At 39.7% G+C, this 25517-nt stretch overlaps 2 protein-coding genes across 6 annotated transcripts; one reads left to right on the top strand and one right to left on the bottom strand.

Annotated features, from left to right (window-relative positions):
• The first annotated feature begins 15 nt into the window (after window positions 1–15).
• Window positions 16–3881, top strand: mtfr1 (mitochondrial fission regulator 1). 3 transcript variants are annotated; one of them, XM_020925613.2, is made up of 9 exons: window positions 19–322; window positions 432–517; window positions 756–869; window positions 936–1034; window positions 1607–1740; window positions 1823–2049; window positions 2278–2521; window positions 2628–2805; window positions 2883–3880. In XM_020925613.2, the coding sequence occupies exons 3-9, from the start codon at window positions 834–836 to the stop codon at window positions 2928–2930; spliced, it is 966 nt and encodes a 321-aa protein (XP_020781272.2). In that variant the 5' UTR covers window positions 19–322; window positions 432–517; window positions 756–833; the 3' UTR covers window positions 2931–3880. The 3 variants fall into 3 exon arrangements, with proteins under 3 accessions (XP_055006832.1, XP_020781272.2, XP_055006833.1); XM_055150857.1 differs by having other exon boundaries at window positions 16–322; window positions 756–1034; XM_055150858.1 differs by lacking the exons at window positions 19–322; window positions 432–517; window positions 756–869 and adding an exon at window positions 551–697 and having other exon boundaries at window positions 922–1034; window positions 2883–3881.
• Window positions 3882–4235: 354 nt separating this feature from the next.
• On the bottom strand, window positions 4236–25340 carry pde7a (phosphodiesterase 7A). 3 transcript variants are annotated; one of them, XM_020925685.2, is made up of 12 exons: window positions 24302–25340; window positions 12857–12917; window positions 8315–8404; window positions 7659–7819; window positions 7519–7582; window positions 7191–7387; window positions 6981–7112; window positions 6814–6905; window positions 6578–6722; window positions 6388–6484; window positions 6154–6234; window positions 4236–6073 (listed from the first exon to the last, which is right to left on the bottom strand). In XM_020925685.2, exons 1-12 carry the CDS (start codon window positions 24437–24439, stop codon window positions 5826–5828), a joined length of 1506 nt encoding a protein of 501 aa, XP_020781344.1. In that variant the 5' UTR covers window positions 24440–25340; the 3' UTR covers window positions 4236–5825. The 3 variants fall into 3 exon arrangements, with proteins under 3 accessions (XP_020781344.1, XP_020781345.1, XP_020781347.1); XM_020925686.2 differs by having other exon boundaries at window positions 8315–8401; XM_020925688.2 differs by lacking the exon at window positions 8315–8404.
• Between the last annotated feature and the right edge of the window lie 177 nt (window positions 25341–25517).

The raw sequence follows: 25517 nt of genomic DNA, 5'->3' as shown, positions 1-25517 counted from the left end.
GAATCCTGAGCGGGAAACAACGGTGTCAGTATCAAACGCACACTTTACTAACATGTGATTGGCTAGTACATTGTAGTCGACGAAGATTCATCAAATTAATATTTAGCTTTTCAGATAGTTTTTGTTTTTACTTGTTTTCTTTGCTGTAAGTTTACAATTAATTACGATGAGGTAATTTATGCGTGATCTAAAGATCACATGATCCATCCAGCGCTTTGCCATTGGCTGAAAAAATACTCCTCCGAGCCAGAGTCTTCTCTTCGTTCGCTCGTCGCTTTGACAAGGTGGAAAAAGTGAAAAGTTTCATAAAAGTTGTCTTTTGGTGAGTTTCTTCTAACTTTGCATTTAGAGCTCCCATTCTATCTCTTTCTCACCTGTTTGTGTACAACAGTGATCGGGGTGCCAGGGTTAACCTTTCATTTCTCTCTCAGATTTTCGTAAACAGCTCAAGTTAGAAGAAGACGGTGTAGCAACAGTTAGCCACATCACCTGCTAAGTTCACGTTGAGTTCTTTAAAGTAAGTAAATTGTTCTCACCAAACTGCGATACTACACGAATAAATATCGTCGCGTGGTCTAGAGAAACGATGGTCTTAATTTATACCCAGTCAATGCGTTTTTGTAATAAACTCAACAGAACAAATGTTGCTAAATAAACATGTGAACATGGGCTGTCATGGAGTATCAAGCATGGAAATGTGAGTTATGGTTTGATTTATTTTTTAATTCGTATGTACCTTTTCTAATCTAATGTAGTTTCCTGGTTACCCTGATGACCTACCTCTGAAAATGCTCTCACACCGGGGGCATGTGGGTATTTGAAAACTCACAGAAATGAGCAAAAATTATGCGCGAATTGAAATGGATTTGGTGAGTGGCTTCACAGATCTGAGGATAGAAAGCTGTCTGTATCGTTTAACAGGTATTGTTCTGCAGGCTTTTGGAACAGCCAAGCCTTATGGGTCTTCCAGAAGTATAGTGAGGAGAATAGCGTCCAGTCTACCTCTTAAGCCCAGCCCCAGAGTTCATTTTCAGGTACGTCTCGTGTTTGCATCCATTCCCCTTTAATCCACCGAGGCATTAAATTCTCTTCTACTTCTTTCTCACATCTATCATCTATCTAAAAATTTGATGATTCCTATTTCCTGTAGACCTGACATTGAGAATTATATACTGTATTTCTGTCCGACCATGACGCACACATATTTTTAATCCTCCTCAACCTCTGTTTTTCTTTGGGAACCATAAACAAAGGGTTATTCTGCAATAACACACATGTAGTAGAGCTACTGCTATACTCCCTAGTCTTTTAATGTGCTTTTTCTATCTTGACTTTTCTTCAGTTTTGTGTGTCTCCTAAGTCATGAAGAATGCTTGAGGGTAGTTTGTTCACCAAGCTTTTACCTCCTACAGCTGATTAGAGACTACAGAAGTAGTAATGACCTACCTCGACCTTCCACTTCAAACAAACAGCCCTCAGCTCCACTAGCAGCCCGTATCTTAGCTTATTTACTTCCCAGGACCAGTGACCTCTAGCAAATTATTACACGATAATGTCATTTACATTGGTCTAGTCTTTTCACCCATGGGTTTCTTTTCTATGGTAGCTTTATCCATACACAGAGGATGCAGGCATCCTATTTGCTGCCAAGCCACGGCCTGGACTGGTGGCCTCTCTAGCTGATGTTGGCTGGATTGATAGAGATGATGAGGATGATGCAGACTATTTTGAAAGACCAAGGTAAGGTAAAAACCATTGATAATTAATTTGCAAGAGTGCATTTTTATGACTTAATAATATCCTGATTGTTCATTTTATGAAGGCCTGGGCTTCCTGCTGGTCTCTTGCTCAGAGCTCACGAGCCTCAGCAGAGACTCACCAGACAAAGATCACTCCCAAGCCTGCACCAGGGGCCTCCTGACCCCCAGGGCTCCATTATAGCTAATGATGAGGCCATACAGAAAATCAGTGCACTTGAAACTGAACTGGCCAAACTCAGAGCACAGATCGCACAAATAGTTTTGGCTCAGGAAAAGACTTCACAGCCAGGTATGTTTATGGTTTCTTTCCCTTTCAGTGATGTTCATATTATATAATTAAAACCAATAATTGCACTTGCATATACAATAATACATTTTTGAATTAAGATGAAGATTAGTTTGGAAGTTTACAGGGTTATTGCATGTTGCAGGGTCTGTATACTACCACTAGATGGTGCCAGAGTCATGCAGTCTAGCTCAAAGCTTTTATCTTTACTTTTCCTTTCTTTGACACCAGCTGCTGCTACAGGGGCTCCTCCCCCACCCCCTCCACCTAGTGGTACTCTGCCTCCCCCTCCCCCACCTCCACCTCCACCTCCCCCAAGCCTCCAGCGGACATTTTCAGCCATTGACTTGATTAAGGAGCGCAAAGGGAAGAAGACAGACAAACAGACAGTTTTAGAGCCTAAGCCAACAGAAATCCCCAACATGCTTGACATCCTGAAAGACATGGGCAAAGTTAAGTTACGCTCTGTCAAAAAGTGAGTTATTACACTGACAATTAAATCTAAAATCAGTGTCAATGCATATTTTTTATTATTTGTTTACGGCATTCATAAGTATAGCCATATTTTTTGGTGTTTACAGTCGTGGTGAGGAAGGTGATGTTAAAACAAAGACCAATGAGCCAGCAGACGCAGCAGCTCTGATCGCTGAGGCCCTCAAGAGAAAGTTTGCGCATCGCTACAGGCACAACAGTGAACCAGAGGACAAGGAGGATTTCAAACCATTTTTGGAGAAAAAGGCCAAACCAGCTGCCCCTTTGGTAAACCTTTAATAAGCTATTACACATTGTGTGATCTGACTTAATGATTTAATTATTTGTTGTTGTTGTTTTTGCAGTTTGGGCAGCACATGTTAAAGCCAACGGGAAAGAGGAAGCTAGTCTGAATGTGCCTTTTCCAAATCAGCTGTTGATACAATAGAATGAAAATGTTTGTTGACGAGGACACAGGCTTCCTAAACTACCAGTCATCTCTTATTTTGCACTTTTAATTTTGTAACTACAGTATATTAGTATTTTTGTTGTCATGAATGATTCCTGCTCATCATAGTGAGAGACCTGCATGTTAACACAGAAACAACGGTTCAGTGTTGAAAGTTCAATTTTACATCACATTGTTTTTAGTCAGTTGCACAGGGCAGTTTTGCATTCCCAGTTGCAGTGGGACAAAAAACTCAGTGGTTCTTCCACCACAGAAGAATGTGAGCACTTTCTTTCTACAGGAAAATTTTATTTTTGGTGGGATTCTTCAAGAAAGAAAGGAAGCGATATTTGTAAATGTGTGTATTTAATTTATGATAGGGATTCTTTTATTTATGCTGTGGCCTTGTCTTTATAGTTTTACCAACACTAATAATGTTTATAATGTTATTAATTTTAAGATACAGTACTTTTACATTGTGGCAGTTCATATACTTGCCAAAGCTTTAAATTTTAAATGTATTCCTGCTTTGATCAATATTAAAATCAAAGACATTCCAGACATTGCAGACATTCTGGGAAGCTTTAATTATTCCTTAACAATTTCTGTGTCGAGATTTTTATATATATATATATATATATATATATATATATATATATATATATATATATATATATAATTTATTATTATTATTATTACACACAATTATGCAGGAAAAGTGGCAGTCAATACAATTGATACTGACAGTTATTAGGCACTTTTTAAATGTAGTGATACTGTAAAACACTGATGCTGCAGTTCTGAAATAACTGTCATTTTAAGTTTTTTTGTACTTGTTAGCGAAGTTGTACCACCTCAATGTGAGCAATTATTGTGACTTGTGAATAAAGGCTGTTCCAAGTGTTGAATATGATTTTGTGATTTTTGATGCTGTTTTTTCAATAAACATTTTATGTATGGTATGATCTACAGATGTTAATCCATATTAATGGTTGGAGATTGGTTTCACAAATTTGCCACATTAATCTTATAATAAGCACAAATTCAAGGGCTTAATAATGCTGACAACTTCTGAAGCGATTGTGAAAACATTTTTAACCTTTTGATCATTAGTACCCACAGAAGATGTTCAACTTTTGTTTTATGTGAATAGGTCCAGATGTAAAATGTCTTAAGAGTTGAGCATATTTCAAGTATTACAATTAATCAAATGTGATAGAGACGTTATCAGCTCCTTAACCTTCTCAGGGGACGAGGAGTAGAGCCCAAACATTTGACAACAGGTTTTATTGTTCAAACTTTAACTGCAACAGGCATGTATCAAAAAGGTCAATACAGCAAAAGCCTTTACAAAATCTGGCTCGACATACAAGTCATCCCAAAAATGGCTGTCGCAACAAATTGTAAACAGTTTTATCAACAGTCTTACAGCACTTACAGCAAAATACAAATCAGCTAAAGTAAGAAAAGCACCTGTTATGTTTTTAAAATGTTCCAACACAAACACAACTTGTGCCACTGTACAGAATCAAAGAGGACAAAACCAAATAAGGAAATGGAATGTTCAAAGTCACTTGACCATTTTGTCTCAGTAAAAAAAAAAAAAAAAAAAGATGCTGTAGTTGTTCATTACAACAAAAGGCAAAGGGAGTGGACAGTGCATTCAGAGACAAGCACACCATGCACTTGATGGGAATAAGAGTTGGTTTGGTCACTTAGCATAGTTTGTGCATAGTTATAAGGCATCTATCGAGCAGTCCGTTAGGTTGCATGTGGCTGTGAGAGACATTCTGCAAACAGAAGAAAAAGTCTCGTCCACTAGATCCTAATCATGGAGAGAAAAACCAACAACCTTGCCTCCTGCCTGCAGCCGCCCCTCCTCCTCCAGATAAGAGACTGGCAAAACCCTGAGGAGTCGAGGTGCGTGGAGTGGATTTCCTGGTGAGATGCATATGCAGTGAGTAACTCATCTCTAGTGTGGGAGGGACTTTTCCCCAACATAAACAAACACAACATATTAAAACACACCAGTGTGGACTACTTTCCATACTTTAACAAGGATGAACACAAAGGCTGCTCGACGAATGCTGTCATTATGTGGAGTGCAAAAACAGGAGCGCAGGTGAAGAGTTAACTTATGGCATCTGGTGTGGTTGACAAAGATCTGCTAATGGCTTAAACAGTGAGATGACAGTTCAAACGAGTGGTTCTTCACATCTGTGCTTCGAAGGCAAACCATGACATGATTGACTTCAGTTGAAGGGAGAGAACAAACAAAAAGGAGATGCGTAAACAGTCTTCGTAGAGGCAGCAAAAGGACTGGGCTCGTCACATTTTTGTTTTTACATGAGGAAGAATCTTCAATACAAATGCAACATGGCATTACACTTAGTCTTAGGAGGGTGTCGTCGTGAATACTCCAGTTTCCAGTCAATGCAATTCATGTCATTCTTCAAACATTTGTTTTCAAATGGCACTTCAGAACACCACAAAGCGTGGTTGAGTTCATATACTGCTTTCCCCTAAATGCACCACAAAAGTGGTGTGTTCAGTCAGTAATGCCAAAACTACAGTGGATAAATAAATATAATAAAGCAAATAAAAGAAAATACAGCAGAAGCCAAATGAGGTATCTATGTATTGCTATATACCAAAAATAAAAATAAAAAAAATAAATAAATTAAATAAAACAGTGGTTTATCAATGGGAGGCAGAAGCAAAGCAAAAAAACAAATAAACAAAAAAACAAAACAAAAAACAAAGAAGCCGCTAGGATGTGGTGGGGTGCCCCACCTGCCCTACAGTGTGAGTGAAGCCTTGAGGCAGGTCAGGAGGCTGAGGTTGAAGAGCGAGAGGAACGTCAGGACACGCTGCTTCCCTGAGGTATTTCTTTGGAGCTGGTTCCTTCTGTCGTTCCAGCAGCGTCCCCGTCTTTTGAGGCTGCAGTGGTAGGCTCCGCCTCCTCAGAGGCACAACTCAGTTCCTGCTGCAAACCGCCCCAGCTGGCCTTGTTCAGTCCCATGTGGCCCAGCATGGTTTGGGACAGACGGGTGTCTGAGAAACGAGCCCACTCCGCAAACAGCGGCTCTGCCACATACGTCATGAAGCCTGGGGGAGGCAAGGTTCACAATGTTTAACTGCATTCAAACCAGTCCATGCATACTGAACATGTCTTATAGTGTACTTACCTATTTGAATGTTGCCAACACTATTCGTCTCTCGGTCACAAAGTGGACTGACTTCAAGATGGTGCTTCTTTTCAATGTCACCTGCAATTACAATGGATGCCAATTATATATACATAATTTTTATTTTTAGTTTTTTTTGTATTTTTAGTTTTCATATTTTTTATGTTTTTAATGAATAGTATTATACTGTATTTAGCACTTCCACAGAAAAAGTATGATTTCTCCAAGACAGACCTTGTTGGAAGAACTCCTCCGTCACTTTCTCACTCCACTGTTTGCTGAGCTCCCACGGTCTGCAGGGGTTACAGATGTCTGCACACTTGAGGGCCATCTGGGATGGAGGAGAGAAGCTTGTTAGTATTGTGTACACAGCATATTATGCACAAGGCATGGATGCAACAAACAAATGCAAGGCATTTTTAACCTGCAAGATGAAGTGCCGATGGCTGGCACTGCTCAAACACAGGTTCTGCTGGTCCAGATGCAGGCGGAAGCGGGACAGGTACTCGTTCTGTTGGCTGATGTCAGTGGCAAGAATCAAAGAGCCTAGATCCCTCTCCATGCTCCGGCTGAAGGCCAAAGATCACATAAAGTTAGACAGGGCTGTATGTATATAGAGAATGTATGTAATATGAGTTTAGGTGCAGCTGCATTTCTAACCTGTCCTCTGGAGGCATGTGTGAAAACAGCCCTGTCTCTCTGAGCAAGCCCACAGCAGATTTCCAGTGATGGTTTTCAAGAACAGAGGTATTCTGCACAGCCACACAAAAATCAGTTTTTAATTCTGCTTTGTTGAAATCACAACAATGGAATGTATATTTGCTCACCCTGTACAGAGAAGCTAAATAGTGGTCAGTCTTGATAAGGAAAGGCTGGTTAACCCCAGGATGATCCAAGTCATGAGTTGCAGCAGCAAGCAGCCCAAGGAGGATGTCGTATGAGGTCAGAGACTTTGCGAGCTGCAGTAAAAAAGGTTTATTACTAATAGTGCTGAAAATGATATCTGCATTTGTGCAGACGAGAGTGTCTTATCTCACCTTTGGCTCTCTTATGTAGCAGTACATAGCCTGTGTGACATCTGCAGCATGGACAGCATTGTGGTAGGGGTTGTCGCTATGGTAATCCTCCTGCACCATGACCAGGAACCTCCAGAGTTTGACCATGTCTAGCTGAAAGAGCTCCACCAGGCCGTACTGGTTCAACAAGTGGAAGGTCAGCGTGATCAGGCTGTTTCCTGAAAAAAAACACATTGTCCTATATTATAATTCTTGTGCTCCTACTAAGAGTGAAATGTAACTAATGACACAAAGATGGCACTGCTCATGACTCAACAGAGGCCTAGGAGCAAAAATCAGATTTACTCACCATTTGTCAGTCTGTCAAAAAGGAAAATATCAAAGTTCCAGTTCCCAACTTTATCCAGCATACACTGAAACAAACATGTTAGGCAGTGTAAATAATGACATGATTTTTCATAATTGTATTTTGTTGTTAAAATGCCTTACTCTGGCTTGTCCAGTGTAGTCTTCATCGAGGATGTGTAGGGGCATCTGCTGGGGGATCCCTCTGAGCAGACGAGATGAGTGCAGGTATCTCTGAAAGCTCAGCAGCCTGTGGACCCTCCTCTCTGGAGCTGAAGCTGAGTTGGAGCCACATCCCAGGCGTGCTGCATCAATCAAACAATGCAAAGCTTTATTAATGACACTTATGAAAAGCCTGTGGGGATTTTGTGTTGTGCCTCAGGCTTATGGGGCTCACACAGTCATTTGGATCACACAAGCTGGTGGGGATCTGACACCAACTCAGCGATACACAAACAGAGGCTGCTGACACAGCCGCCCACTCATAAGCCTCTCGTCTGGGATCACACGGCAGACATGCACACAGAAGCACTGGGTCTAGATCAACTGTGGCTACCACCCGCAAAAACACTGGTCAAATTTGGATCACTTTTGGCCCGAATGTCTTCACATGCATAGACTTTGTGGGTAGTTAATGAAGTAATGGAATGGCTTTTAGACACAATTTACATAATGACACTCCAGATCATCATGTGAGAAAGCAGTGCACAAACACCTGTCAGTCATGTTGAACAGAACAAAAGGTGTCTTGTTTGAGAAGTCACTTGTTAATAACTGATGGGGCCATTGTTCATACTTACTGTGGAGAGTTCGGAAGTCGATGCACAGGTATGGGTGGGAGCTCCTTCGTTCCGGTTCAAATCCAACCTGACTTCTGACTCTCACATCTCCTAGAAGAAATCAGCACTTATTTCCTCTAAAGCCACACGGTGTTCAGTGTCAGCTGTGCTAGGCCAAGTAGTGTTTACAAGACACTTTAGATTTCTGTATGTTGTGCTGCTTATGTGCCACTTGCTTTACCACAGGATAATGACAACTTTGAATAAATCACATGAAAACTTTTCCACATCATTTAACAACCCACTTGACATCTGAAAATTGAAGGCCACTTTCTTATTTGAAACTGTAATTGGAAAAAATGTTTTTGCGTTGCAGAGAAGTTGCAATAGCAAGTTTTTAGCCCACTATTGTGGGTATACAGAAACAAATAAAATATATGTAAAAACTATTTGACCCAGCCCTGCTGTATGATTAAAAAAAATATGCATAAACACACAGCCACACACTCCCACAAACCAGAAGAGAGAATTCAAATGGACAGACGAGTCAATCAGACAGCTGAGCATGCAATGCCATGTCAGGGCGGTCCGCTCTAGATTAGTACTGATAGGCACTGAGAGATCTCCACTGCTCTATGGCTGTTTTAGTAGTTCAGGCAAAGGCACAGGGACAGGCTGCAGCTCTGGTCTGAGGACTGCAGTCCAGAGCAGAGTGAGGTGACAAGAGGGAGCTGTGACACCAATGCAGTAAAATGCATGTTTTTCAGGCAACTACCTTCACAGCAAGATTTCATGTGGAAGTATTTTAACTTTCAAATGTGCAAAGATTTTTTTCGGCAGGGCTTTAGTCATGTTGTATGTGTATTAGACTTGAAATAAGAGCAGTCACACAGGTATGTCCCCCCAACCAGTGCGTTACTTACTTGCAAACAGCTGTTTGAATACTACACAAGCCCCTATCAAAATATCAAAAACTATGAATTACTATTAATTCAGACCAAATGGATCCTCAATCCTTATTTTGCCAAGTGTTTTGTTGTACTAATATGAGGGATAGTTTGGAATAATATATGGCAATGTAACTTCACTGGTCCTGCTAGTGTGTCCAGTATTTGTAACATACTGCTGGAACCACATGTTTACAAACGCTGCATAAAAACACACATCTACTTTTCCCCCACTGTCTGACAACAAAACAAACACACTTTTGAATGTGGTGGTTGATCACGATTGCCTCTGATAGGCTAACTACGAGTAGGCTAACTGACAGTAGGCTAATTGACAGAAGGCTAACTGACAGCAGGATAACTAACAGCATTTGAGTAGTGGATGCGGATGTGGAGGATGTAGATGAAGCCCACATCAATCCCATCCCATCATTATGAGACAACAACAACAACATCAAGGAGAGAGCAGTACACTGCCATGTGAATGAATAATTAGGGGTGTCAAATTATCGCGTTAATTGCGATTAATTAATTATAGTCATATTTAGCGCGTTATGTTTTTTAATCGCGTTAATCTCATTTTTAATCTCTAACTTTAGTGTTTCTGTATGTGAGTTGCTTTATTATAAAACCTGTTTTTATGTGTTGTTGGGACAACAACAACACACACACACACACACAAAACACATTTATAATTTTTTTTATTTCGGTAATTCCACTCATTGCCGGAAAGCCACACAAAACGCGCGCAGTAAGAGCGATGTAAACGTCATGTTAACGTTAGCGGCGTCAGTCGCACAATGGACGAGGTGGAAGAGCCAGTAGAACAGAGTCAGCAGCGCACAGGTAAAAACACATTCGTGTCTTGGAAATTATTCTCCCGACGTGAAATATAAAAGAAAATAACAAATATAATATCGCCTGAAAACAACCTGCATAGGCTCATGATGTCCGCACTACTGTCCTATAGTGACCTGCGACATGAGGGGACACGCACACAAACACACACGCACACAAACACACACAAACAAACACACACCTTCATCATCGTCATTAACCTGAGAACGCGCGGACCACGTTTCCTTCCGTAGTTACTGCGCGGACATCGCTGTCCTCCCGTGAGCCGCGTGTGGATCGTGTTTTCTCACGTACGCGGCGTAAACCGCGCTTCCTCCTGTGCGCCTCTAAACCAGAACTAACACCAAGACTAAAACCAGGACTAAACCAGGACTAAACCAGAACTAAAACCAGAACTAAAACCAGAACTAAAACCAGGTCTAAACCAGGTCTAAACCAGGACTAAACCAGAACTAAAACCAGAACTAAAACCAGGTCTAAACCAGGACTAAACCAGGACTAAACCAGAACTAAAACCAGGTCTAAACCAGAACTAAAACCAGAACTAAAACCAGGTCTAAACCAGGTCTAAACCAGGACTAAACCAGGTCTAAACCAGGTCTAAACCAGGACTAAACCAGGACTAAACCAGAACTAAAACCAGGTCTAAACCAGGTCTAAACCAGGACTAAACCAGAACTAAAACCAGAACTAAAACCAGAACTAAAACCAGGTCTAAACCAGGACTAAACCAGAACTAAAACCAGAACTAAAACCAGGTCTAAACCAGGACTAAACCAGGTCTAAACCAGGTCTAAACCAGGACTAAACCAGGACTAAACCAGGACTAACACCAGGACTAAAACACCAGGACTAAAACACCAGGACTAAAACACCAGGACTAAAACACCAGGACTAAACCAGGTCTAAACCAGGACTAAACCAGAACTAAACCAGAACTAAACCAGAACTAACACCAGGACTAAAACCAGGATTAATCCATTCCAGGACTAAACTAGGACTAAAGTAGGTCTAAACCAGGTCTAAACCAGGACTAAAACCAGTGATCTCATATATAAAGCATTTCTCTATCAATAATATTTTTAATATGGTTAAGGAAAGACTGGACTTTTTATTGTCTTTAAGTAGACAAAAGTTATTATGTTCAGATTTCCTTGTCTTTGCTACTTTACAACAAACAGTTTCTTATTCATGGAGACTTGGGCTCAACAGCCAATTTGGAGAGATTTGTTAAACAATAAATGACTTTATAAAGTCACTTTTTAAAATCTATATTAGTCTTTTGATCTGCCACAATAATGTAATAATGAATTTAAATGAAAATACCTCAAATTGAAGGCTTTTCTCAGCAATTTTTAGGTGAGATTAAAATGAGATTAATTTGATTAATTAATTACAGATCATAATTAATTAATCTCTCAATTTTTTTAATCGCATGACAGCACTATGAATAATACAGGCAAAACAATGCCCATGCCTCAGGGAGTCACACGCATCACTTCAAAACTTATGCCTCCATCGTACTGGTCGAGGAGGACACCAGTTCATGTTCTATCAGCAATGAGTGAACAATGGTTCAAAATGTGCAGATTATAACCTTGGAGTCCAGATTTGTGAAGATAATAGAGGATTACATTGCAGAGACTTCAAAATCTACACTGAGATTTATAGTACTATCACAGGTTGAATGTCTATCTGTGACAAAGAAACCATGACTCCAAAGAAAAAATACAAAAGCAGTTTATAAATCTAAAAATGTGATTTTTTCAGGAATGAGACAAATATATATTTTTTATTTTTCTTACTGATCAACTATATAGTGTTAAATGTTATTGTATTAGAGATCGGATAGTGGGGAAAATGTCATTATTGAGTGTATGTAAACTTTGGTTCCAGCTGTATACCATCTGCAGCAGCATGTGCCTAGGCCTGGCATGCCTGTGTGATTAGAGTGAGGCAGAGTCAATGGGTCCATGTTTCCCCCGCGGTGCATTAGAGCTGATGCTCTGGGGTGGATGTAGGTCATGTCATTAGAACTGATGTGGCCAAAGCTTTGACTCCAGCTATCTGAAAGCGAATCAGCATTAACTTGGCAGAGTAAACGTGAGCCCACGAAAGCCATTTGTGTGCCTCTCACACTCAATAAAATAAAATAAAAAAACTAGAGAGACAGACAGTTTTATGCTGCTGATGTATCCGAATGCTATTATTGATAAGTATTGAGTATTGAAACTCAAGTAAAATGGTTTAAATACCATTTAAAGTGCAGTGTTAGCTATGTGTTACATTTGTTGTTTTGTTAGTTATTTCTTTGTTCCAAGTCAAAATAAAACTAAGAATATACACTGTGAAAATGTAATGTAAACTACTGAAACTGAACAACCAAACAACAACATATTGTATTGACAAGACTGTCCTGCACTGGTGGGCTCTGTCCTAGATGTCTGATAAAGCATTATGCCTTCAATACTATGTATTTCTAAGTATTTCAGCTGGTAAAAATGCTTCTACTTTTAAGGGGCAAAAAGCACATACAATGGATCACGTGCACATGAAAAAAATCATGAGGATCGATTTAATTGAAAATGTAGTCTCCATTGAATAAACCTACATAATGTGAAGATAACAGTTGAGATGGTAACAATTCAAATATTCATCTTAAACTGTATTTACTTGAAAATGTATTTACAGTGTTTTTTGTGGTTAAAGCAATGGGGAGGTTAGAGTCAAAGGAAGAAACCATTTGTAAAATACTTACCTAGCATACGAATGTACAGCGCTGTTTGGTCTGAGCTGTCATAGGAGATGGCCCCTCGTCTCTGTAAAAACAAAATGCAGTGAAAATGTGACTGGGAATAATGTGTAAAGTCCTGTATAAAACCAGTAAATTATTAAAGTGTAGTGTGATGTAGTGCTACTGTGTGTTTTAATCTACAGTTTGTGAATGTACACAAACAGTTACACTGATAAAACCTGCTCTAGCTCCATATCATCTGCCTGATATGGCACTTACACCACTGCTATCTGTCATGTGAGAAACACATGCCTTATCCAAACACACTCACATCCACTCGCATGCAGTCATTTTACACAAATACAAATTACTCCAGTACTAGAATAATGACGTTTTTCATATGTATTTTATTATAAGCCCATGTCCTGCCCCATGGGCTAAAATGAGCTGAACAATAAGCTGGATAAGCTGGTATGATCTTGGTATGAACTTTCATAAACATAAAAATGTATTGTTCAGTTAAAATGTTTAAATATAGGCAAAGACTGACAGTTGTACACAACAGAATATATATAAATAATGATAGCCTGTAGAGTTGTGCAATTAATAAATTTTGTATTTATTCATGATTAAAAGGACTGGTCTACGAATCTCTACGAGTCTCAGCAGAATGTGTGGTAAACACTGATGTATTAGAAATGCCATTCCAATTATAAAAATGGACACAAGCACTTCAACATAACAGATTATGCTTTGTTATTGAGGTGTAAACAACTATTTTAGGAAAGCCTCACAGGGCTTTTATTACTTTGCGTTCATGAAGACAGATTGGTGGGAGAGGTAAACCTATACTGGTATGGCTGTATAAATACACATGCATCAACCTTGGGAACAGACACATACTAAAGATCATATCAAATGACAAGATGAATTATGGAGTTATATTTAAAATGAGGGCACTCTTTACGGGAACAAACATATTGAACCAAGACCTGTATAGTATATCACACTAAAAGGAAGATATGCCGCAAAGATTAATTTCCACTATATCGCAGTGTATCCTTAGCAATTTATAATTATTATAATAATTATAATTATGAGTAAATGCTTTGATCCTTATGTGCATGAAATGAGTGGACTTTCTAATATCTCGGCTCAATGCCTTTAAATTTTTCATGAGCATGGCGTCATTAACAGTATACCTGACCAGGAGCCACCTGTCACCACTGTTGTTTATTAAAGAGACAGTAGGCGAGTGTGTGCTAGCAGCTCTTGTGTGGACAGACTGCTGCTTTGGGCTAAACTGCAGCATTGGCTCACCTCTCGGTGCACTCCATAAATCCTGGCCCCCCTCCAGGCCAAGTCTCCATCGGGGCTCCCCTCAGCTTGGGTTACCCGTTTCACTGACAGGCTGCATGACTGTCCACAAGACTACAGGATGACTTATGGAGCGCTTGACCACACTCATACTCACTGGCTGTCCAAGATTAAGAAGGGTGAACCGGGGGTCTGCCAGGCTAAGTACACTTTTCTCTAGCAGAACAAACATTGTACTAGGGATAAACTATGTGCTGTGTAATTGGAATGAAATATATATATATATACAACATCATATTTTTATCACAATTAAAAACATATTTAATGTAGTTGTAGGCAACAATCATATTTTGAGAATTCATGATTCATCTAAAACATGTAAAAATCTTGGCTGAAGTTATATGTAGGCCTGTTGCAAAAAAAAAAAAACTGACTGAAAAATTAAAGAGGGGGTATTTTATTTCTATGGGATATTAATTGCTCACACATTATATTTAGATCACGATGTTACCTTTTATTGTTTTGAAAATGTTCTATTCCTGAGAAAACAACAGAAAACAACAACAACAAGTTTCACTTTTGTTTTTGGCGCTCTGAGTCAAAAGCCACTCCCTCTTCGCATCCCTTTCACATTACAATCACAGCAACACATTCAGTGTGAATGAAACTATTTCAGATCATAGCGGGTTTGCAAAGCTATAGTGTATTGTTTTGTATCATGCTTTTGTATGTGTTTTGTATTTATGGAGAATTGTCAGACATTTGGAGCATGAGTGATGTAAGCTTGTGGATCAGAGCATTGAACAAATCTTGCAGCTAACTGTAAAGAAGGTTCAGATAGGGCAAGGGAGGGGAGATCACTAAATTAATCAAACATAATCAAAATAAAACCTCTTCAGGTATGTCCAAAAAGTCGATTTAGCATAATAGCCTCTCTTTAAACAAGACAAATAAGGCAGAAATGTACTCTTAGAAAAAATATGAAAAAATATGCTGGAAGCTTAATTTTCTTTGTTTAAATTCTCACAGTCCTTCGTATGCTTGGGGCATTTTAATCAAGAGGTCTAGAGCCAATCCTGTCAGTACAAGCATGTGGTTTGGAGTAGAGTTCAGACTTTTGAAGGAAGATATTTTCTATTTTGTTAACTGATTGAAATAAAAATTATTTCGGGAATCTATATTTTCTTATTCTTTGTGTTTTTGTAAAAGGATATTCATACTTGTGCAGCTGAAGCCCTGTATCTAGGAGGTAATAACAGCTGTCAACTGGTGCAAACAAAAACATGTGCAAACACCAGCGTACATGCTTTCAGGCTCATTACTTCATATGTAAAGGATTAGTCTCAACACACACGCAACACACTTCACACTATTTCTTATCCAAGTTCATGACAGCAGCCAATCCAAAGCTAATATTTTACCGGCTAGCAAACAGTTTAACTCTGGGTGGGTAATCTGCAAAGCAGTATTTTAGTGTCAACAGGCCTCTCTGTTTACACACAGCACCGTGAGCATTATACATAATGTGTGTGTGACACTGGGGGAGCTAGTATTCACTGGAACATTAATGACAAGTGCATAATGCTACCCCTCGGGCTGCCAATGGAGGGTTGACCAGCCGTGCCAACTCTCTCCAAACAAACCTTTTGGCCGGAGCTTACAACCAGCGCACACTTAGAAGGGCTCTTGGCACTTAAGTGCACAATTCGCATGTGTGCTAAAAGAATCAATGTTTAAAGCTCCTATCTATGAGTTTCAGAGTGATGACATTAGAACCGTTAAATGGTCATAAGTCCTAAAAATGGTGCCTTTGAGCAGGTGTTAAGAAATTCAATTTCTGTGCTGTACCAAGGGCACTCACTGCCAGCTCATTTCTTGTTATCTTGGCCTATCTTGGTCATAAGAGGTATAATACTCCCTACAATGGAAACATAGCTAGACTGAACTGTACTAGACTGGAATGGACAACACTATCACACTGTCTTGAAGGTTCATGTCTCCGGGTAATGGGTCTGTACTGACGGTAAATAAACTTCTCCAGTGTTAGAACTCCATACCTCTTCTCTTGGGCTCTACAATTTCTAATACAACGGGTGGAAACTGATACACTGATACATGAATATGTGCATTACTTGTGCATTTTTAAAACAACTTTTGAAAAAAGTGGGAGATGTATTTAAAAATGTCTACTATTGCGACACTGTTTGGAGTTATGCAAAATGACAGAAAATTAAATATATAGTCTGTAACATAAACTTACAGAAAAGAGTTGCAGTGTAATCTTTCAAATAATGGTATATATAATGACATGTCTGCCCTTTAATGAACACCATGTCACTATTGGTGTGATAGTTCATCTTTAACCATGGCATTGACACATTTAATAATAATAATTATGCATAAATTTTATATAGCGCTTTTCTGGACACTCAAAGACGCTTTACATAGCATTATTCATTCACTTGATAATGGTAAGCTACTACTGTGGCCAGAGCTGCTCTGGGGCAGACTGACAGAAGAAAGGTTGCCAATTTGTGCCATCGGCCCCTCCGACCGCCACCATCACTCATGCACACAACACTTTCACACTAGGCAATGTAGGTGAAGTGCCTTGCCTGAGAACACAACAACAATTTTTGCACCTGGTGTCCCACTGTGGCACCTGATTTTCCCTAGTTGCCCATCCAAGTACTAACCAGGCCCCACCTAGCTTAGCTTCTGAGAGCTGATGAGATCAGCCTTTGACAAGACAGTATGCAGTAGGGATGGGCATTCGATGAAATTTTCTTAATCGATCGTCGGAAGAATTAACGATCGATTATCGATTAATCATTAACGTTTTTATATTAAAATTATCATCATTATTATTACTATCTGCATAAATAAATTCAACTTTACGACATATAAACCGTAACGACTCTAGAGCCACATCAGCCCGTTTTAAATTATAATGTGTTTAATTCAGTTTTGCGCAGCTCTCACAGAAACGAAACTTAAAACCGCATGGCTAATTTGCATAAACTAAGCGAAGATAAAACTACAGCTCTTGTGTCGCTGATGCGGTCAATTTCTGTTGGACTAAAAGACATGACTCAGTGGAATACAGGTTAGTGTGACCAGATTTGCGTTTGTCAAAACCAGGACACCGTCCGGGGGGGACCCCGGGGACTCATCATCGACATTGCGCGACTCTCACCTGGAAAATCTTTCCCACTGGACACAGAAACATATGTGCTGCTTTATACACTGTGCACATGGCCTCACACTTGTCCCGAACGCAACGGAAAGCGTGGAATTTCTTGTACAAATCATTGTTAAATACGCATTTGTGCTTCGATACGTTGCTGACTGACTGTGTGTCTGCTCGCTGCTTCTGAGTGCAGAGACACATGTACGGACCCCTGTTTGGTCACACTACACACAGCAACCTACATTCGGTTTGGTTTGTCGATTAAAATGAACGTTATCGATGAAATTCTGAATGATCAATTATCGATTAATCGACTAATCATACCCATTCCTAGTATGCAGACTTCTAGCAGATTTATATCAGATTTCTAATGGATTGCCTCATATAGGTTGAATTTTGTCATCGGAATCATGAGGACTAAAGCCATAGCAATTAAACACATGCTTTTGAATAGGAAAAAGATTCTTAAAAGTCCTTCAAAATGAAAGTATTGCAAATTTTGCCCACTCCAATTTTGATTACACAGTAAAATAGTTGTGTAGTGAGAGAGAATTGTGCACTGACATCAGGAGTCTGAGAAAAAGTCATCAAATCCAGCATTTCGAACCACAATGCAATTCAAAATATGTTTCTGACAAAAAACAAACAACATTGTAATACTGAAGCTTTTGTTATCATACATTTGTGCTTTATGGACAAATGTTTGGGAAATAAGGGAGAAAGCCGAAAGGCCGAACTAGGTCATGAACTTAAGTCTAGATTAAATCCACATTTTCATTAAATGACTCATACAAAAATAGTACTAAACAAGCTCCACCTATAGAGCAGGGCAGTGATTCACAAACTTTTCACACCAAGTCTTAACACATTACTATATCAACTTCAATAAATAAGAGCTAGAACAATACTTTCTGGGGCTCACTGTTTATCATGGGTACTTTTTCTTCTGAGCTGTAGCAGGTTGAAGAAATAACTACTTAAGTGTTTCTTTGTGCTATATTACAGCTCATGTTTTTAGCACATGTATAAATGTTTTTTGGGGGGATGATTTAGGGTCATTGTGTCAGTGGCATCATTTAGTTTGAATATTATAGTTAATTGTTTATATTTTCAAAATATGGCACTTCAAAATTTGGAATTATGACAGGCCTACTATACTTGGCCACTACTTCTACTAGGACGCAATTTTATCCATTATTAAAAACACTATTTGATGACTCCAGTACTCCAGTCTCACCAGGAGAAAATTGCGTAGTACCACTTGAGAACAGCTGGCGTAAAAGTAGGTTGTACAGCTGGCCCTTCTTAGAAAACAGACAACTTGAATGCCCTTAATCAAATATAAACCTTTCTTTGAGCTCTAACCCTTCAGTTGTGTTAGCGGTGACCTAGTTACACAGGGTGGTCCAGACATAAAACCCTCATTGCTTGGCATGGACCCATCTCCAATCTACATTTGACTTAAATTTAATAAAGGCATTTCCTGTAGCATTCCATATACACAAAAACAGGTTGCACTGTTTTTGAACTGTATCTGTTCAGCAGACAGGTGTGGCTCATCTTGGTATTCAGACTAGAGACGGGAGATGAATCGATAATGGATGATGATGCAATTGTTGTTTTGGAGATATACTTGTTATTTATTCATTCATTCATTCCTTTATTTGAACTGGTCTAAAACGCTACAAAAAGAGTTGATTACAATATTTCTGCAGTTGTGTTGTGTGTAGTCTATGCTATAATGGTGTTTACTCATAAGAAACATACCTGGAGTTTTGTTTTACTTCATTCCTGTTTAAGTACACAAATCCTCCATATTTAGGCTGAGTTCTTCTCTCAAACAAAATATGTCATGTGGTTATACAGAAGTGCTCCACTGTGTTTTAAAACTCCATACACCTTCAATAAAAACATTTCTATGATTTCAGATCTGGAATTCTCTGCTGAATTAAAAGGTAAAAGGTTAACTTGAAAACTACACACTACACTACATGACATCACAAAGTGGAACAGAACATTTAGAGCTTTGGAGATATAGACAGATTAATAATAAATTACTCATGTGTGAATGAAACAAAACACAATGCTGGTTATGTTTTTGTTTTGATGAGGCAACATTATGACATGGCACGTCAAAAGAATCCATTTTGTGTAATATAGGATGCTTAATATTACTGACAAAGATACTCATGCATGTTAGTAGACCTCAACACTGACCGCCTGCTCTGGTTCCTGAAGTAAATTTTCCATTAATTTTCTTCAAAAAATTCAAGTATTAAGAGTTTGTTGGCTGGTAACCATTATCCATAACATGGTTGTTTTAAGTCCAAATGCTTTAATAAGCTTCAGAAACAGATTATAAATGAAACTATAAAGTCTTGTGGTCTTTAGTCACCACATAGTTGATTAACCCTGAACGAGCTTGCAAACTTTTAATATAAAATTTTTTTGGAAAGTCTAGTGAAAAATTAATGAGAAATTTACCTCCAGGGGGTGGTTGGTCATTGTTGAGCTCAATATAGTCAAGTGGGTCATCTGTGTGAAAAATGTGGACTATGACTATAGAATTTGTAAAACTACAATTATTGCACAGTGCTTCTTAGGGGAGGGCAGGTAGTTAGTGAAGTATTTCTAAAGACACATTTTTTTTATAAATATATGGGAACTCCTTTGTTTGTTTTGGAAGACATTAACCAATCAACTGGAGCTGTGGCCGAGTTGTGTTTGCTCGCTGTGGTCTGAGAACAAACCAAATTTCAGTTTTGTTTGGCCTTTTACTGTAGCTAGTACAACAGTCCATCCATTGTGCTCCAGCAATTCCACGTAAGCTCGTTTACATGCGGCTCTGGCCCTTATCTCTGTTGTAAGCTCTGGCGGGGGTCAGAGGACTCAGGTTTCTGAGGTCAGAGGTTATGTGATGTCTGTAGGGACGCGTCAAGCCAAGCCATTTTAACCGCTAACAACATTACAGAGGCAGCATTAATCTTGAAAACTTGTTTTGCTAAGAATTTACTACTTTTGTGGAATTTAAAAGCAAACCACCAAATGCACTTTGGGCCATTTGTGTCTGTGCTAGTTTAGCAAAGCCCAAAGGCATTGTTAAACATGGCCACTACAGAACAGCAGATTATGAGTGTTCTTCAACTTCCGTGTTTAACTGTATTGTGTCATCCGGTTTTGTTGCAGCACAGGTTAGTAGTAGATTCAATCAGATGGGGAAGTTTGTGTTGCTATAATCAGAATAGTACCACACCAAATCTGTCTCTGAACGTAGGCACAGATGCATAGCCTGAATAGTTGAGCAGTTGAGCAGTTGAGCTATGATGACCTCTTGTAGCACTTTACTGTATGTTTCGGGACATTCCAGTGCCGTCAGGAGTGCTCACCGGTGGAGCCAGAGTGAGTGTGTGCGTGCATGCCCTAAGCTCCAGATGCACACACTGATACAGTCCAGCTGCAGTGACTTTTAGAGCACACGCAGCTCTGATAGGCCAGAGGACTTGGACGAGCTGCTGCTGTTGAGAGACAAGGCGCTGTTGACACCAAAGAGAACAGCATCTGAAACTAATGTTTTTACTGGCGACTGAAGTGTCATAAAATGATTTAAAGGTTCTTTTACACAGAGTGCTTTTAGGGGCCTTGTATAAATGTGCTTGGAGCAGAGCGCTACAGTTAGAGGTGGGGGAAGGGAAGCACTTGTTTTATTCGTTCACAGGTTGTCTACATGACACACCTATTTCATTCATTACAAACATCAGTCCAAGGAGGTAGTGGTTTCTCTAGCCAGATTATTTTACTTCCCAATGAGGATGCTAAACAAAAAGTGGATCTGAACCAAACACCTGCAACTAATATATTGTCCTTTTATGGTGAAGCTCAGAGTAATTCTGGCTAAAACCTATTTCAGTCGGGCTGGCTACTGATACTGTTTTCGGTGGTCTACTGATGTGTACAGCCATATTCTCACGGCCGATTGCACCCAACACTGCAGCACAATAACACAGTGGTCATGTGACTGGGGCCCCTTACAGAGAAGCAAAGAGCGGTAGGGACACTTTGTGTGCGTATAAATGCGGGCAGGATAGGATTTCTGGATATAGAACATATAAGTAAACTGCACTACAAAAATGCCTAATTCCCCAAGAAGTAAAACTTTGGCACAACAAGGGTTAAGGTTTTTGAGAGAGATTGTGAAACTCCAGGCTCAGTGTCTGAACGGCTCCTTCAGCATTCTTACCACATCCTGAAACTACGTCAATGTGATGGCACTGAGCAGAAAAAGAAAAATGCTTATCGCTACAGTTGAAAACAACAGTTGACTCCCTCAGAAAAAAGCAGTGTGGAGTTGTCCTTATCATTCACACTGTGGCCGGGACGCACAGCGATATCTGCTCTTCTTACGTCTATTGTCTCCAATAGTAACCAAACATCACAAGGGCTGATCACATTCAGCACATCACTTCTTTGGACGATGCACTTTTTTCTCAGGACAACTCAGACCTCATCAATACTTTGCAGTGGCTAACTAGTTACGTGGCAAATTGATTTTGTTCAGTGTTTAAAGTACACCAAAGTTTGTTTTTTGAAATTGTGAAGTTAAAACACATATTTAATCATGATACTACATTTGTAATAATAATAATAATAATAAATTATTAGATAAGAGCCATCATCAATCACACCATGACACTAACTTTCATGTATACAAGGTGAATGAAACATAAGCACAAACAAATGCAATGTAGAGAAGAATTTTACAGACTCATCTGAGATTAACTGAACTACTGCCGCCTATACAAAGTTCTGTACATTTGTGATAATGTGCAAACAAACCTTTACTTTATGCATTTAATTAAATAATGTACCATTTTACGTCAGAAGAATAAGCAAAAAATTCCAGTAATAAAAAAAGTGTCTGAGACACAAAAAAATGTAAAACAAGAAAACAAACAAACAAACTGAAATAATGGACTAGATCAAATGGTGGTTTTGGCTGAATTTAGGACTTGCCTTTAGCCATAATACATTTGTGTCAAACAACTCTGCACAATCATATGCACGATTCCTAGAGTATATGAGGCCTCTGGAGAGCTGGCTTTAGGGCTGGCTAGTGTTTTCCTGGCCTGGTTAATACACAAGAAATCTATATAGTGATTTGGAGATGCTAAACTGTATTGCACTGCAGGACATTCACACCATCTATTGAAAACATCAGTGAATCAACTATTGCTTTAGAATTAGCTAGAACTTAATTATTAAAAATGTTAAATCAACAAGCCACCGACACACACTCCCACCTGACACAATAGCGGCTTTGTAATGGAATAAATGTGACTGTTCTTTAAATGTAATTTCTTCGCCTCCCTCACTGCATATTTACACCTCATCATAAGCATTCCTAAACTACATAGTGACATATTCTTCTAAGAGTCTGTTCAACTCTTCTCTTTCATCCTCTGTTTACAAGAGGAAATGTCTTCATTGGAAGGAGGGGAGGGAAGGAGACGGGGAGAGAGGGAGAAGCGGAACAAGATAGCCAGTGAAAGAAAAGAGACTTTGGCCATCTGTGAGTTTGGGATTGGGCCAAACCACTGCCCACAGAGCCAGTGCACATGCCTAACTGTCCTTTTCTGCAACCAAGTCCAGCTTTACTTCCATCAACAACAGGCCAGAGGAAACACACACAAAACATGGCAGCCACTGGAGCAAGTGTCCCTCATGAGGTCCTGAAGTGTTGGGACTATAGAAATATGACAGTTTATAATGTGGGTTACTGGCATTTTCCTAACCTTCTAAATTTATACTGCATTGTACAGAAATCATGATTCCAACTCACAGTATTCAGTTCTGGTCGAATTATTGCCAAACAAGAACAATGGAGCACACCTCCCACTTGCAAAACAGAAATGAACGCTTATGTGATGAAATAAAAACCTGTTGAGAGGGAAGCGAGTTTATGAAAGATGTCTAGTGTTATGAATTAAGACAAAGGAGGCTTACATTAACATGCAACTTACTTTGCACAGTAATGTTGTGCTACTTAAACTTGGCTTCAGCATAAGGAAGTTGGCAAAATGATCAAACTCTGCACAGAAGTCATTCCAACAGTAAATTACAACAAGCAATTAAAAAGATAAGAAAGCCGCTCATTCCCCATACATTGAGGGCCAGTACAAGAGGTTCAAAGTGGCCACACATGGATGGTTATATGGAGCAGTGTCCCAAACAAAGCACCTTTGAACACCCCATTGAAAACAAGTAAACTGACAACGATGACTTAATGCTTAGTTAATGTGTCAAATGGGTAGATCAACAGGAGGAGTCATACTACAATTGTGTGCATGTGATGTGTTGAAAAACTTGTTCAAATTATAAATCAACGTTGCAGGAAGTAAAAATACCATGGTATCTAAATCTGAGACTCATGCCTGTGCACACTTACATTGTTTGACTAATGCAGTGGAAATGCATTGTACCACAGTGCCACTTTTTGTGTGTGCTCGAGAGTCAAGTAGAATGTGACCCCAGAAAAGGTTGTTGGGTCAGAATTCTACCACTTTTGCAACAATCATTTAAGCTTCTGTTAATGTGTCAAGAGATACCAACACAAATAACATAGTAGTACGCTGTAGTTTACAATTGTGGCAAGTCCCATGTCAAGACTAGTACTTTTGGTATCCTCCTACAGTGTTGGTACAGGCCAACTGATGTGGGCTTTATCTGCACAAATGCAAAATGGTTTAAGGTGATGTGTGCGTATGCTGGGGGTGTGACAGATAAGAAACGGTTGTGTACAGTAAATGAGTGAATGTGCACAGTGTGTGTTAAGGCCTAGATATCCAACAACCACCTGCAAGATTCCTGCAGCTTGGTCATGTATTTGCCAACAAAATGAGGGAGTTAAAGGCCTGTATGTAGTGCTAAATCTAAATGATTAAACGTAAGGACAAGGGTGGTTATACCTGTGACAGTTGCCTCGGATCGGGAGCCCCAAAGAGGGAAGAGCTGGAGCTAAAACTTATGGCCCCCCTCCGGCTGAGGACGTGCTTGGGAACCGGCCTGTCGAGAGGCAAAACCGGCAGCTGATAACATACTTCCATTGAATTGTCAGAGCTGGATCCGAGTCAAAAATATAAAATAATAAAATAAAAAGGAAAAGCAACTGGTAACAACAAATAACAAATGCAGTGCAGGATTGGTGATAATTAAAGTGTTCTTAATCCTTTCAATAATGTGATCTGCTATAATCAAGCAGCCAAGTGTTTCTGTTTATGATAAGCGACTCAAAACTTGTCCTAATCGCCTTCATTGATGTTGCGTCTGGTCTACCCCCACCTTTGGTATCGTTCCGTGAGGAAAAAGATCATTCTGTTGCTGCATTAGCCCTTTTCCTTCTCATTTTACTCAAATCCGGGCCCACGGACGACGAGACCTTGTTGTCATTTTCGAGGTCTTTATAGAAACGCTTCCTCATTTTTTAGAGCACATCAAAACGTCCGTTCACTTGAGGCGTTTGGAGATCCGCATATCGCATATCCCGAAATGCAAACAAAAGGCACGATCACTTCCAAAAAATGTCATCAACATATCATACTGCATGCACCGGGTGGCCGCGGCAGACGAAGCGAGGCTGCTCCAGGATGTGACCAGGCACGACGCCGGGGACCAAACATCCAAACAGCATCAGCGCCGAGGGCTTTTCCGTCTTTTCAGCAGCTGCATGATGAGAAGCTGTAGTTAATTCACCGCTGACCGTAAAAGCACCAATGTGTCTGGCTCAAAGAGAGAGGGGAACCCCGACGTTCATCTCGGTCACTACAATTCCGCCGCCTTCAGGACAAACGCAGTGGCACGTACTAATAAACTAGCAACCTACTATGGCACAGTGCTAAAGTAAAATACGCCTATTTGTCTTGAACTACCCATCCACCGACCTAAACATTAGCCTACAGTATGGTTTTAAAGCGCACACCACCTGCCAGAGATGGTGCTGTTGGAGCGAGCAAATACGCCCTTGTGAAAAAACAACCAATCGCGTCAAAGCTGCTATTGCAAACTCGTCGCTGATTGGTTAAACGCGCCTACAATATTTACAACAGGCTTTGTGATTGGTTGTATTACCGGGGCGATCCCAAGACCTATATGAGCAGTCGTTTGCAGACGGCGTGGACTTTCTCA

This window comes from Boleophthalmus pectinirostris, unplaced genomic scaffold (genome assembly GCF_026225935.1).
Source record: "Boleophthalmus pectinirostris isolate CB_2022bp ecotype Guang Dong unplaced genomic scaffold, ASM2622593v1 HiC_scaffold_15, whole genome shotgun sequence".
NCBI classification, from domain to species: domain Eukaryota; kingdom Metazoa; phylum Chordata; class Actinopteri; order Gobiiformes; family Gobiidae; genus Boleophthalmus; species Boleophthalmus pectinirostris.
The sequence above is the reverse complement of the archived record's forward strand: the minus strand, read 5'-3'. Positions and strand labels throughout refer to the sequence as shown.

What these genes read in the sequence shown, in the direction of transcription:
- mtfr1 (XM_055150857.1), top strand. Translation starts at nt 834, where the DNA reads ATGAGCAAAAATTATGCGCGAATTGAAATGGATTTGGTGAGTGGCTTC. An exon ending in GCCCCAGAGTTCATTTTCAG is followed by an intron (nt 1,035 to 1,606) that starts GTACGTCTCGTG and finishes TTTCTATGGTAG; the next exon opens with CTTTATCCATACACAGAGGA. An exon ending in AAGTTACGCTCTGTCAAAAA is followed by an intron (nt 2,522 to 2,627) that starts GTGAGTTATTAC and finishes TGGTGTTTACAG; the next exon opens with TCGTGGTGAGGAAGGTGATG.
- pde7a (XM_020925685.2), bottom strand. Translation starts at nt 24,439, where the DNA reads ATGGAAGTATGTTATCAGCTGCCGGTTTTGCCTCTCGACAGGCCGGTT. An exon ending in TTTTGACAGACTGACAAATG is followed by an intron (nt 7,388 to 7,518) that starts GTGAGTAAATCT and finishes GTTTTTTTTCAG; the next exon opens with GAAACAGCCTGATCACGCTG. An exon ending in CACATGCCTCCAGAGGACAG is followed by an intron (nt 6,723 to 6,813) that starts GTTAGAAATGCA and finishes TTTGGCCTTCAG; the next exon opens with CCGGAGCATGGAGAGGGATC.